Source organism: Schistocerca gregaria, chromosome 3 (assembly GCF_023897955.1).
Source record: "Schistocerca gregaria isolate iqSchGreg1 chromosome 3, iqSchGreg1.2, whole genome shotgun sequence".
NCBI lineage: Eukaryota > Metazoa > Arthropoda > Insecta > Orthoptera > Acrididae > Schistocerca > Schistocerca gregaria.
This window is the reverse complement of record NC_064922.1, coordinates 270,206,258-270,221,765: the sequence shown is the minus strand read 5'-3', so window position 1 is coordinate 270,221,765 and position 15,508 is coordinate 270,206,258. Positions and strand designations below refer to the sequence as shown.

The window sequence follows — 15,508 nt, the reverse complement described above, 5'->3', positions numbered from 1 at the left end:
GAGCGGCTTTTGTGAGGCGGGGACCGCGAGCCCTTCTTCATTTTCTGGATTTGAAGACTTCCTGCTCTATCAGTGCATTCTAGTCTCTCTTACTTAGCGTAGGGCGGGGAGAACGTCTTTACATTTTGATTTAAAGTGAGCAAACATACTTGCAAAATTTTCAGAATTTTTAAATAATTGTGTGTTTTGGACATCATTATTTCCTGTTTTAATTATCCAAAATAATTAAAGATACTTTATGCATTTATACTAAGACGCTACCATTTTTAAGCGTTATTCACGAGTTGTACAGACAGACGATAAGTTTATTTCGGCTGCATAGTCATTGTCAAGCGATCTTCAATTACATAGAGCTATTACTGTACACAATTTTTACGTTATGTATCTAATTCGTTTCGTAACAATATGCCGAGTACTTACTTCCGCGTATAACGTATACAGTTTTTACGTTATCTATCTAATTCGTTTCGTGACAATATGCCGAGTACTTACTTCCGCGTTTACCGTATACAATTTTTACGTTATCTATCTAATTCGTTTCGTAACAATATGCCGAGTATTTACTTCCGCTATTACTGTATACAGTTTTTACGTTATGTATCTAATTCGTTTCGTAACTGTATGCTGAGTACAGTATTATGAGTACTTACTTCCGCATGTCATCGTTGACGTTGCAGCTGTCAATTGTTTGTGCATATTGTATTTGTAGCGCTGACTCAGTTGGTCCTGTTTCACCCATGTAGAATATTTCACAGCCATTACAACTGATTTTATATATATACCTGGATACGTGTATGTTGATGGTTTTGTTTTGCTGGAATGGATTTGTATTTTCATGTTGTGTACGGTGCGATATGCAAATCCATTCCAGTAAAAATAAAACCTGTCCAAGCGGCCGCTGTGATTGCTGGTCCTACGCTCCCATGCATTTGTTTGACGTGGATGTGACCCCCACTCCCTCCCAATGACTGACTGGTCCGACCGCCAACCATTTACGTTCCCATAATTATTTGGTGGCACTTGAATATGAAGCTTTACGCATCGAAACAGGTCGTGCACTAAATTAAGAAATTATTGGCAACTGAAGCGGATTTTTATTCTATAAATATGTTCCTTAGTTGCGGCTGTTCACTTGATCAGATATTGTGTGGCAAAAATTCAAGTCACATAGTGACTAGAGACCTATTACAGTTTTGCGCAGGTAGCAATAAGCATCTATGGCCAGGCGACTTATCTGACATAGCGGTAATTCTCTTTACTGGCCACAGCTTCCATTTACGATTAAAATTCAGACTATAGTGCTCGATAACTGAATATCATCATTGTCGGATATACACTGAAGAGCCAAAGAAACTGGTACACCTGCCTAATATCGTGTAGGGCCGCCGCAAGCACGCAGAAGTGCCGCAACACGAAGTGGCATGAACTCGACTAATGTCTCAAGTTGTGCTGGAGGGAACTGACACCATGAATCCAGCAGAGATGTCCATAAATACGTAACAATACGAGGGGGTGGAGATCTCTTCTGAACAGCATGTTGCAAGGCATCCCAGATATGCTCAATAATGTTCATGTCTGCGGAGTTTGGTGGCCAGGGAAAATGTTTAAACTCACAAGTGTGTTTCTGGAGCTACTCTGTAGCAATTCTGGTCGTGAGGGGTGACGAATTGTCCTGCTGGAAATGCCCTAGTCCGTCGGAATGCACAATGGACATGAATGGATGCAGGTGATCAGACAGGATGCTTATGTACGTGTTACCTGTCAGAGTCCTATCTAGACGAATCAGGCTCTGAGCACTATGGGACTCATCTGCTGTGGTCATCAGCCCCCTAGAACTTGGAACTACTTAAACCTAACTAACCTAAGGACATTACACACATCCATGCCCGAGGCAGGATTCGAACCTGCCACCGTATCGAGACGAATCAGGGGTTTCCTATCACTCCAAAGTCACACGCACCACACCATTGCAGAACCTCCGCCAACTTGAACAGTCCACTGCTGCCATGCGGGACATGATGTTGTCTTGATACCCGTACACGTTCATCCGCTCGGTACAATTTGAGACGGGACTTGTCCGACCAGGCAACATGTTTCCAGTCATCAACAGTCCAATGTCGATGTTGACGGGCCTAGGCGAGGCGTAAAGCTTTGTGTCATACAGACATCAAGGATTCACGAGCTGGCCTTCGGCTCCGAAAGCCCATATTGATGATGTTCCGTTGAATGGTTCGTACGCTGACACATTTTATGGCCCAGCATTGAAATCTGCAGCAGTTTGCGGAAGGGTTGCTCTTCTCTCACGCTGAACGAGTCTTATCAGTCGTCGTTGGTCCCATTCTTGCAGGATCTTTTTCCGGCTGCAGTGATGATGGAGATCTGAAGTTTTACCGGATTCCTGATATTCACGGTACACTCGTAAAATGGTCGTACGGGAAAATACCCACTGCATCGCTACCTCGGAGATGCTGTGTCCCATAACTAGTACGCCGACTACAACATGACGTTCCGATTCACGTAAATCTTGATAACATGCCATTGTTGTAGCAGTAACCGATCTATCAACTGCTCCAGACACTTGTCTTGCACAGGAGTTGCCGGTCACAGTACTGTATTCTACCTGTTTACATATCGCTGTATATGAATACGCATGCCTATACCAATTTCTTTGGAGTATCAGCGTATTTGATGTTAAAAGTGGAATAAATCAATATCTGAATTCTCTGTCCACGAATAGATTCTATTCCTCGCTTATGTATCCACTAAAGAACGACACGGTGTGCAAGGAAGTCATAACAGCTTGTAACAACACTTTCTTAAATAATACTGTAGTAGCCATAGTTGATTATCAAGTTTCATTTTGCTGTGCTCAGATCATGTACATATTACAAATTCCTCTTTGTCTGCAATGGAATTTTCTCTAACTTTTGTAGAAAGTTAAGGTACTGACTGCGTCCCATTCAGTGACCCGTCTAATGGTCGCACGAGTTGTCTGTCCATTGTCCTGCACCACACACTTACATTCCATGGTTGATAACGGCTCTGTTATCAAAACTGACGGAATTAATTACTGTGAGACGCAAATAGAACGGTAAGCGTGATTTCAAAGAAAGTTAGTAACACTTTCTGAGTGCAATGTTCCTGAAATATAGTTGTAATATAGATGCACCTAAGATAATTACAATTTGTGTTAAATTTTTCATCTTGTCAATTCGACGTCTGTGGTGAAAGCGCTTGAAGACAGAAATTGGAGCAAGAAAACGGCTATTTTGATATGAAAATATTGGAAGAACTTATGAAACGTATAAAGAGCAACAAAGTAGAAGAATTACACTGGATTAGAGTCGCTGTGGAATAACTGTTAATGAGTAGTTTGAACAGTTGCCAAAGGGAAAAGCTAAAAATGAGTTATGTATAACGCATACTGAATTTCAGAGTCATCTGACTTCTAGAAATGCGTATTAACGGCGAGAAGAATAGAACATGTCGAAAGTATTGTGGAAGGCAACACACACAGCTGCAACCTACACACCCATAAAATTCCTGGTTCAAAGGCAGTAACTCGTCAAGGAGATTTGAAGAATGAGTAGTTTTATTCACATCTGCATAGAAATAACATCAAGAAAACGCCCTTGTATGAGTGATACGTCACGTGAGTGCAACCTTCAATCACGACGATGCAAAAGTGATTACAGCACTCATAAAAAAGCATACTGTATGAACTTTCGTGTAAGTTAGTCTAGTGTTTCAACTCCTCTGATACAGCCATACGAAAACATTGATATGTATTATTTATATATGTGATATCGTTTGTTGTGTATTTTAGCTAGCTTGCTGAATAACGTTTAGTTCCACAATTACATCTTAAGAAGCTTAACTCAAGTTGCTGGCTATGCAAGAGATACTGAAACGTGTAATTAACAATATACGGCTACGACCGCTGTAAGACTGAATCGCATAAAATATCAGACAAAATGAGTGTGACAACGTTATCTTATGAAATTTTAGGAATAGAATCCCATAAAACCCACTGCGATTCAAATTCGCTTTACTATTTGGCACTGTTCTACACTGACGGAAAAAAATCGCAACATCAGAAAACAATTAATGCAAAGTAATGAAATATCGTAAATATATTTGTCTAGGTAATTTATTTAAGTGATTAACATTGCAGGATCACAGGTTAATGTAAGCGCGAGATAAGCTATTGGAAATGCGAAATGCTGGTACATGAATAACCGCTGTAATCGCCAGAATGTTGACCTCAAGCATACGAACATGCATGAATTGTATTGTACAGATCCCGGATGTCAGTTTGTGGGATGGAGTTCCATGCTTGTTGCATTTGGCCGGTCAATACAGACGCGGTTAATGCTGCTTGTGGATGACGCTACAGTTGTCCTTTGATAATATCCTGTATGTGCTAGATTAGAGAGAAATCTGGTGATCGAGCAGGTGAAAGCAACATGTCGACATTCTGTAGAGCACGTTGGGTTACAACAGCGGTATGTGGGCGACTGTTATCCTGTTAGAAAACACCCCCTTGGAATGCTGTTCATGCCGCGTGGGGTAGCCGCGCGGTCTTGGGAGACTTGTCACGGTATGCGCGGCTCCCTCGTCGGTGGTTCGAGTCCTCCGTCGGGCAAGGGTGCGTGTGTGTTGTCCTTGGCGTAAGTTAGTTTAAGTTAGTAGTGTGTAAGCTTAGGGACCGATGACCTCAGCAGTTTGGTCCCATAGGATCTTACCACAATTTTTCTAAATTTCCAATGTTGTTCATGAATGGCACCACAACAGGCCGAATCGCCAGATTTACGGACGTATTAGCAATCAGGGTGTGTTGGGATAATCAGAGTGCTCCTGCTATAATATGAAATAGCACCCCAGGCCATATTTCTAGGTGTAGGTCCTGTGTGTGTAGCATGCACAGAGGCTGGTTCGCGGCCCTCAACTCGCCTACCGAGGCAGAAGAGATTTCATTAGAAAACATAACAGATCTTCACCGTACTCACCAATGAGCTCTCGCCTGACACCACTGAAGTCGCAAGTAGCGGTGGTTTGAGGCCCGTAGAATACACGCAACAGGGCGTCTGGCACGGAGAGGCCCTTGAAGTAACCGATTTGTAACAGTTCGTTGTGTTACTGTGGTGCCAAATGGTGCTGCTGTAGACGCAGTACGGTGCGCCAGAGCCATATACCGGACACACAAGCGTCTTCTAACCAAACTGTATGCCTACAGAGTATCGCCTTAGTTGTGCGACTGGATTCGTGATTTCCTGTCAGAAAGGTCACAATTCGTAGTAATAGACGGAAAGTCATCTAGCAAAACAGAAGTAATATCTGGCGTTCCCAAAGGAAGTGTTATAGGCCCTCTGTTGTTCCTGATCTACATTCCTGGAAATGGAAAAAAGAACACATTGACACCGGTGTGTCAGACCCACCATACTTGCTCCGGACACTGCGAGAGGGCTGTACAAGCAATGATCACACGCACGGCACAGCGGACACACCAGAAACCGCGGTGTTGGCCGTCGAATGGCGCTAGCTGCGCAGCATTTGTGCACCGCCGCCGTCAGTGTCAGCCAGATCGCCGTGGCATACGGAGCTCCATCGCAGTCTTTAACACTGGTAGCATGCCGCGACAGCGTGGACGTGAACCGTATGTGCAGTTGACAGACATTGAGCGAGGGCGTATAGTGGGCATGCGGGAGGCCGGGTGGACGTACCACCGAATTGCTCAACACGTGGGGCGTGAGGTCTCCACAGTACGTCGATGTAGTCGCCAGTGGTCGGCGAAAGGTGCACGTACCCGTCGACCTGGGACCGGACTGCAGCGACGCACGGATGCACGCCAAGACCGTAGGATCCTACGCAGTGCCGTAGGGGACCGCACCGCCACTTCCCAGCAAATTAGGGACACTGTTGCTCCTGGGGTATCGGTGAGGACCATTCGCAACCGTCTCCATGAAGCTGGGCTACGGTCCCGCACACCGTTAGGCCGTCTTCCGTTCACGCCCCAAAATCGTGCAGCCCGCCTCCAGTGGTGTCGCGACAGGCGTGAATGGAGGGACGAATGGAGACTTGTCATCTTCAGCGATGAGAGTCGCTTCTGCCTTGGTGCCAATGATGGTTGTATGCGTGTTTGGCGCCGTGCAGGTGAGCGCCACAATCAGGACCGAGACACACAGGGCCAACACCCGGCATCATGGTGTGGGGAGCGATCTCCTACACTGGCCGTACACCTCTGGTGATCGTCGAGGGGACACTGAATAGTGCACGGTACATCCAAACCGTCATCGAACCCATCGTTCTACCATTCCTAGACCGGCAAGGGAACTTGATGTTCCAACAGGACAATGCACGTCCGCATGTATTCCGTGCCACCCAACGTGCTCTAGCAGGTGTAAGTCAACTACCCTGGCCAGCAAGATCTCCGGATCTGTCCCCCATTGAGCATGTTTGGGACTGGATGAAGCGTCGTCTCACGCGGTCTGCACGTCCAGCACGAACGCTGGTCCAACTGAGGCGCCAGGTGGAAATGGCATGGCAAGCCGTTCCACAGGACTACATCCAGCATCTCTACGATCGTCTCCATGGGAGAATAGCAGCCTGCATTGCTGCGAAAGGTGGATATACACTGTACTACATTGTGCATGCTCTGTTGCCTGTGTCTATGTGCCTGTGGTTCTGTCAGTGTGATCATGTGATGTATCGTACACAAGGAATGTGTCAATAAAGTTTCCCATTCCTGTGACAATGAATTCACGGTGTTCTTATTTCAATTTCCCGGAGTGTATATTAACGACATAGGTGACAATCTCAGTAGCCGCCTTAGATTGTTTGCAGATGATGCTGTCATTTACCGTCTTGTAAAGTCATCACATGATCAAAATGACTTGCAAAATGATTGAGATAAGATTTCTATATGGTGCGAAAAGTGACAATCGAACCTGAATAAAGGAAAGTGTGAAGATATTCGCATGAGTACTAAAAGGAATCAGCTACATTTCGATTACGCGATAAGTCACACAAATCTGAAGGCTGTAAACTCAGCTAAATACTTAGGGATTACAATTACAATTAACCTAAACTGGACCGATCACATAGATAATATTGTGGGTAGAGCAAACCAAAGACTGCGATTCATTGGCAGAACACTTAGAAGTTGCAACACGTCTACCAAAGAGACTGCTTACACCACGCTTGTCCGCCCTATTCTGGAGTATTGCCGTGCGGTGTGGGATCCGCATCAGGTGGTACTCACGGATGACATCGAAAAAGTACAAAGGAGGGCAACTCGTTTTGTATTATCGCGAAATAGGGGAGATAGTGTCACAGACATGATACGTGATTTGGATTGACAATCATTAAAACAATGGCGTTTTTCGTTGCTGCGGGATCTGCTCATGAAATTTCAATCACCAGTTTTCTCCTCCGATTGCGAAAACATTCTGTTGGCACCCACCTACATAGGGAGGAATGATCATCACGATAAAATAAGAGAAAACAGGGCTCGCACATAAAGATTTAAGTGCTCGTTTTCCCGCGTGCCGTTCGAGAGTGGAACGGTAGAGAGACAGCTTGAAGGTGGTTAATTGAACCTTCTGCCAAGCACTTTTTTGTGAATAGCAGAGTAATCAGGTAGATGTAGATGTAGATGTAGACGATGGTCTTCCCTGTCGGTAGTGCCATGTTTGTCCATCCGGAGCCAGGACTACTTGCAACCTTACATTCTCGTGACCACTGTTGCCTGTATTCATGTACAGTGGCAACATGTCTGCCAAGCCTTTCTGCAGTACCGCGGAAGGAATATCCAGCTTCTGGCAGAGCTGTTACACGACCTCCTTCAAACTCAGTGAGCTGTTGACAATGGCGTCTTTATCGCCTTACTCGCATTCTTGACTAACATCAATTTACCACGTCCAGTCCCAGAGGCAACTAACGCTCACCACCGTTACAGTGTGTATTTGAAGCAAAACTGAATTGTATCCTCATAGTGAATTTACTAGCGCCGCTCAAATGCAACTGGCGAGAAGTCTGAGTAAATACGAGAGTGTAAGGAAACGATAACATTTGTACTCAGTGTTTGTATTTAGGCTACCTGAAAACAGCGATTGGGAAACAATAGAAATAAACGGAAGAGTAAAAAGTGCTGAAATATTTTCGGTTAACTAAACGGAGCTATCTACATCTACATGGATACTCTGCAAATCACATTTAAATGCCTGGCAGAGGGTTCATCGAATCACCTTCACAATTCTCTATGAATCTCGTATAGCGCGCGGAAAGAACGAACACCTATATCTTTCCGTACGAGCTCTGATTTCCCTTATTTTATCGTGGTGATCGGTCCTCCCTATGTAGGTCGGTGTCAACAAAATATTTTCGCATTCGGAGGAGATAGCTGGTGATTGGAATTTCGTGAGAAGATTCCGTCGCAATAAAAACACCTTTGGTGTAATGATGTCAACCTCAAACCCTGTAGCATTTCAGAGATACTCTCTCCCATATTTCGAGATAATACAAAACGTGCTGCCCATCTTTGAACTTTTTCGATGTGCTTCGTCAGTCCAATCTGGTAAGGATCCCACGCTGCGCAGCAGTATTCTAAAAGAGGACGGACAAGCGTAGTGTAGGCAGTCTCCTCAGTAGACCTATTACATTTCCTAATTGTCCTGCCAAAAAAACGTAGTCTTTTGTTAGACTTCCCCACGACATTTTCTATGTGTTCCTTCCAATTTAAGTTGTTCGTTATTGTAATAGCTACGTAATTAGTTGAATTTATGGCTTTTAGATTAGACTGATTTATCGTGTAACCGAAGTTCAACGAATTCCTTTTAGCACTCATGCACATGACCTCGCACTTTTCGTTATTTAGGGTCAACTGTTAACTTTCGCATCATTCATATATCTTTTCGAAATCGGTTTTGCAAATTTGTTTTGATCGTCTGATGACTTTATTAGTCGATAAACGACAGCGTCATCTGCAAACAACCTAAGACTGCTGCTCATATTGTCTCCTAAATCGTTTATATAGATAAGGAACAGTAAAGGGCCTTTAAAACTACCTTGGGGAACGCCAGAAATCACTTTGGTTTTACTAGATGACTTTCCGTCAATTACTGCGAACTGTTTCCTCTCTGACAGGAAATCATAAATCCGGCCACATAACTGAGAAGATATTCCATAAGCACGCAATTTCACTACAAGCCTCTTGTGTGCTACAATGTCAGATGCTTTCAGGAAATCCAGAAGTACGGAATCGATCTGAAATCCCTTGTCAATATCACTCAACACTTCATGTGCATAAAGAGCTAGTTGTGTTTCACGGGAACGATGTTTTCTAAACCCATGTTGACTGTGTGTCGATAGACGTTTTCTTCGAGGTAACTCATAATGTTTGAACACAATACATGATCTGAAATCCTGCTGCATATCGACGTTAATGGTATGGGCCTGTAATTCAGTGGATTAATCGTACTACCTTTGTTGAGTATTGGTGTGACCTGTGCAACTTTCCATTCTTTGGGTCAGGTCTTTCGTTGAACGAACGGTTGTATATGATTGTTAAGTATGAACCTAATGCATCAGCATACTCAGAAAGGGACCTAATTGGTATACAGTCTGGACCAGAAGACTTGCTTTTATTAAGGGATTTAAGTTGCTTCACTACTCCGAGGATATTTACGTCTAGGTTATTCATGTTGGCAGCTGTTCTCGATTTGAATTCTGGAATATTTACTTCGTCTTCTTTTGTGAAGGCATATAGAAACGAAAATTCCACTGTGTCTGGAACGGAAAGTTTACATTCTGTGTGTATTACCAGTTTTGACTTACATCGGTTAAGAGGTGGAGTTTTAATTCGAAAAATATTTTGAAAAGCTAAGGACTATTCAGTGTGCAAACGGAGAAACACATACTAGGAATTACTAGAAGAGAGAGGAAAACAAACAAGAGTAAAAGACGCTGTTGTGATTGCAACGAAAGTGGAAGAGTGGAGCGGTACTGGACCGCAGTCTTTTAAGACCCATTTCCCTGGTGAAATCTTCACGAGTTATCAGCCAAGACATAGACGAATAAATATATTTATAAGCACGCTGGTAACTGTGGAGTACTATATGGTCTGACGCGATCAACAATAATCGGCCACTTTGACCTCCAATAACTCATGTACTATTCAAGGTACATATCTGTAATTCATACGAATTTAGGTTTACAGTAATAGCTTTCTAAAGACACGTCGATCGACAAAATCGGATGAACCGTTTAGATTTCGCAAATTCGTTACTTGTATAATTTACAGTCAGATACTAAACTTTAAACTAGTAAAGATATTGAAAATCTGATTACACCAACAGAATCATCGTGCAAATCATGTAATGTACATGTTTCTTTTTAAGGTATCAGGATTACTCTGGCTATTATTACACTACTGGCCATTAGAATTGCTACACCACGAAGATGACGTGCTACAGACGCAAAATTTAACCGACGGGAAGAAGATGCTGTGATATGCAAATGATTAGCTTTCCAGAGCATTCACACAAGATTGTCGCCGGTGGCGACACCTACAACGTGCTGACATGAGGAAAGTTTCCAACCGATTTCTCATACACAAACAGCAGTTGACCGGCATCGCCTGGTGAAACGTTGTTGTGATGCCTCGTGTAAGGAGGAGAAATGCGTACCATCACGTTTCCGAATTTGATAAAGGTCGGATTGTAGCCTATCGCGATTGTGGTTTATCGTATCGCGACATTGCTGCTCGCGTTGGTCGAGATCCAATGTTAGCAGAATATGGAATCGGTAGGTTCAGGAGGGTAATACGGAACGCCGTGCTGGATCCCAACGGCCTCGTATCACTAGCAGTCGAGATGACGGGCATCTTATCCGCATGGCTGTAACGGGTCATGCAGCCACGTCTCGATCCCTGAGTCAACTAATGGGGAAATTTGGAAGACAACAACAATCTGCACGAACAGTTCAACGACGTTTGCAGCGGCATGGACTATCAGCTCGGAGACGATGGCTGCAGTTACCCTTGACGCTGCATCACAGATAGGAGCGCCTGCGATGGTGTACTTCACGACGAACCTGGGTGCACGAATGACAAAACGTCATTTTTTCGGATGAATCCAGGTTCTGTTTACAGCATCACGATGGTCGCATCCGTGTTTGGCGACATAGAGGTGAACGCACATTGGAAGCGTGTATTCGTCATCGCCATACTGGCGTATCACCCGGCGTGATGGTATGGGGTACCATTGGCTACACGTCTCGGTCACCTCTTGTTCTCAATGACGGCAGTTTGAACAGTGGACGTTACATTTCAGATGTGTTACGACCAGTGGCTCTACCCTTCATTCGATCCCTGCGAAACCCTACATTTCAGCTGGATAATGCACGACCACATGTTGCAGGTCCTGTACGGGCCTTTCTGGATACAGAAAATGTTCGACTGCTGCCCTGGCCAGCACATTCTCCAGATCTCTCACCAATTAAAAACGCCTGGTCAATGGTGGCTGAGCAACTGTCTTTTCACAATAAGCCAGTCACTACTCTTGATGAACTGTGGTATCGTGTTGAAGCTGCATGGGCAGCTGTACATGTACATGCCATCCAAGCTCTGTTTGACTCAATGCCCAGGCGTATCAAGGCCGTTATTACGGCTAGAGGTGGTTGTTCTGGGTCCTGATGTCTCAGGATCTATGCACCCAAATTGCGTGAAAATGTAATCACGTGTCAGTTCTAGTACAATATATTTGTCCAATGAATACCCGTTTATCACCTGCATTTCTTCGTGGTGTAGCAATTTTAATGGCCAGTAGTGTAATTTCTACATGAGCTGTGAAATGGCTGCTATTATGGTTTCACAAAGTCCGCCATCTTTGGCACTCCCGGCGTACAAATCTCCTTCATCGACACAAAGCACAGTCCTCGACCCAGCGTCAACATAGAATTCCCAGCCACGCGGTCGGCCTGGACCACGCGGTGCCCCTCTTGCTCCGGTCGATGTTCGGCACCACGCGGCCGCGAACAAGCCAACTCCGAACTTAGAATACTTTCAGGGCACCTAAACGCGCTCGTTGTCTCACAAGTGCATGCGGAATTGGTGATGGTGATTATTATTATAATAAGACCATGGGGAATCGATATGAGCAGCACCAGAGTGGCTGCTATAATTGTGACGACTGGCGGTGTGCACTCACCATGACGTACTCCTTGCTGAGCTCGTCGGGGTCTGTGAGCAGCTCCGGGTAGCCGATGCGCTCGTTCATGGCGTCCGCCTTCTCCTTGGCGACGGCTCGCGTCTCGTCGTCCATCCAGTGGTTCTCGGCCAGCAGCTCGTTGAACGCCTCTCGGATCGTGTGGATCATCTCCAGCGCCGTCTCCTGTGCACAGCGCAAGGCAGCTGCGGCGTAAGTGGCCCGTGCGTTTATACTTGCAATTGAGTGTGGAGAGGGTAGGGGTAGGGTGATGATTCTAGGATCAAAACCAAGACTAGATATTTCAACAAACTTGCTGTAATGTACAGATGTAGCACACAATGTGTTATGTTTGGATCCTGAATCATCCGTAGGTTTTTCACCAACCGCGACATAGTCGCGCATACAAACAGTGATCCAATACTGTCAAATGTTTTTTTATTCCAGTCTTTGATCACAATATCAATTCTTTAGATGATGACTGGTTTCAGTCAGTAATGACCATCCTCAGATCTACAATATACAAATACATACACGTAGCGAATAGTGTGTCCTTAAAACATAATACAGCATTACGTATCACATTATACTATCATACAACCAGGGAAATGTACAGATCAAACACGGTAAAACATACCTTTTTTACACCAGTCCTAAGGTGGTAAGGTCATAATGGCATCGTGAAAACATATAAATATAATCAGCACGGTATCGTCACATAGATCTAAAATATGGTGTGGAATAGGCGACGTAGTCCACGCAGTCATTATTGCAACTGGCTACTGATCTTAAGAACTTAGCCACTAGGGCGCTTTACATACAACGTGGAATGTCTCCTACAGGAAACGTTTAAACAATATATTAACAGTCAATGAATAAAAATATATAGTCTCGTTATATATTCCATGAATAGGTAGGACATAATCAGTTACAGGAATAGAGCGACTAATGTATGGGAGTAGGGCAAATGCCTACTGTTCTCCAGATACATCATCAAGTAAGGCTAGGTATAAATAAGTGAGGCATTAGTTGGTCCCTCCCTCCCTCCCTCCCTTCTTCCGGTCTCCCTCATCTCCTTGCCCCTGGCAAATCCTCCGCTTTGATCATCGTCAGTGTGCAACGTCAGTTTTGTGTTTAGTGCTATTTCTCCTGTGCGTCAAGAGGTGTGATTTTGATTGTATACTGCCTTGAGGATCGCAGTCAGTGTTTGTTATGTGCTACGCCATCCGTCGATACTTTTTATGCTCCAGTCATACTGTGCCTTTTTGTTCTTTTAATTTTCTCAGTGTGTGGATTTTGTGTGTGCTACTTTTAAACAGTTTCTTCTCTCCATTTTACAGTCGCCACTTTTTTTGTCTATTGCCTTCCATGATGTTCCCCCTTTTTTATATCTGTGTTCACTATATTCTCTCCTTTGTATATTTTTAAATGTCTTCTATTGTTTGTTCTATGTCTTTCGGCTGAAGAGCAGCGCATATGCCGCTGCCAGCCCGCCCTGATGGGGAATTGAAATACAATAAAGAAAACATAAATAGTTTGTTATAACCCTCCATCTCTACACCCTTCATCTCCTTTCCCAAGATGGTTTCTATCAACTCCCCCTCCCGGATGATGCCCTCTCTCCCTCCATCTATCCCTCATATCAACTCTGATCCCCACCCCATCCCCTCCTTTCCTCCGTCCTTTCCCTGGGCTCCCTCTTCCCCCCTTCCATCCTGTTTTCTGCCCACCAAACCTCTCCCTACCTCCCTTCTCTCCCCCCCCAAGTCCTTTTGTATTCCCCTCCTCTGCCTTCCCCACTCCCTGTCACATCTACCCAGCACCCCCCACCTCTCTTATGGGTCCTCATCCTCCATCAGCTCCTTTCGTGACTCCCTCCCCCCTTTTCTTTTCCTCTCCTTCCCCCTTTTATGTCTTCCCCTCATCTGTCTAGTTTCCTCCCACATGCTCTCGACTGTGGTATGTCATATTTCAGTGCTGTGTTCCAGTGCATGTTCAGTGTGTTTCATCTCTTCCCGTGTTGCGAACAGGAACCATGCTGGAGCTGGGTATGAATTTTATGTCCTTTGCGAACTGAAACCAGAGTGTCTCCGTGTTTTTTTAATTGTCTGTCTATTATTTTACCTGTCTGCTTCGTATGTATTTTTATTAACATCATCCCTTTGTTCTTTTTTAAGTTCCACAATTTGTTTTTCGCCATGTTACCCTTAAAGGCTTCAATTTTATCGCCTGTTTTTTTATTATGTATTATCTTCACTTTTTTAAAACAAAGTCTGTAGGCTGAAGAGCGGCATACTGCCAGCCCGCCCTCCTTCGGGTGGTGGGGGGAGGGGGGGGGGGGGAACTGAAATTCAATAAAGGAAAAAAAAAGTTGGTTATTGTAGGACGTTTTCTCCCTTCCAAACCTCTTCCTACCTCCCTTCTCCCCCCCCTCCCCCCGAGTCCTTTTGTATTCCCTTCCTTTGCCTTCCCCACTCCCGGTCGAGTCTACCCAGCACCCCCCACCCCTCTTATGGGTCCTCATCCTCCAAAGGCACCTTTCGCGCCTCCCCACCCTTTGCTTTTCCTTTCTTTCCCCCCTTTTTTATCTTCCCCTCCTCTGCCTAGTTTCCCCCCACGTACAAAGCAAAGTGGGCGTTAGGCACAAAATTGCTTTACTCGTCCAACGAGCCGAGAGCGCGACCCTTCTCTGACTTGTGTAGAATACGCACAAAGCTGTCGATATTGCCTACAGTGTGGCCGGTTTCTGCTAAATGCATTCCCAATGCAGTTTTGTTATGAGAACGTGCAGGCCACCGTCGTGGTGTGCGGTATCGACGCCTGACCACTCGGCGGAAGACGGACGCTGTGGACGGACGCCAGGCTGCGCCACCAGACAAGGACGTACACCTGTAGCTCTTCAAGCATTTTGGAACGAACATGAACGACTTTACATGTATGCCGTCTGTCTTGTGCTGCCACCTCACTCCTCTGACGGACTCCTGTACCTCTCATCAATTCATCGAACACACAGCCCACAATTCGGAGAGCCCAACCCCATCCTGAAAAACCAGAAGAACGACTCTTCAGCCTCTCCATCCCCCTATCAACTGTAGCGTTCAATGCTCATCAACCCGATAAATCTCAATCTGGCACCTGCTTTCTCCACAGCTGCAATTATGAGCTCATCCTACCTCAATTCACTCTGTAAAGGTAATCATAGATAGTTGGCAGCTGTGAACTATTCCAGTGACCGATCGCTTTAACTGACGTCAAACGACATCGGACCTTTTCATCTCTCTACACACACTGCGTGAGATCTATTT

At 44.9% G+C, this 15,508-nt stretch overlaps 1 protein-coding gene across 1 annotated transcript in view; it reads right to left on the bottom strand.

The window, feature by feature from the left end:
* LOC126354798 (neprilysin-1-like) overlaps positions 1 to 15,508 on the bottom strand; it is a 518,824-nt gene that overhangs the window by 42,021 nt on the left and 461,295 nt on the right. The window contains exon 9 of the mRNA XM_050004711.1: positions 12,207 to 12,389. Within this exon, the coding sequence (XP_049860668.1) occupies positions 12,207 to 12,389 (183 nt within the window). The remainder of the gene's footprint in view (positions 1 to 12,206; positions 12,390 to 15,508) is intronic.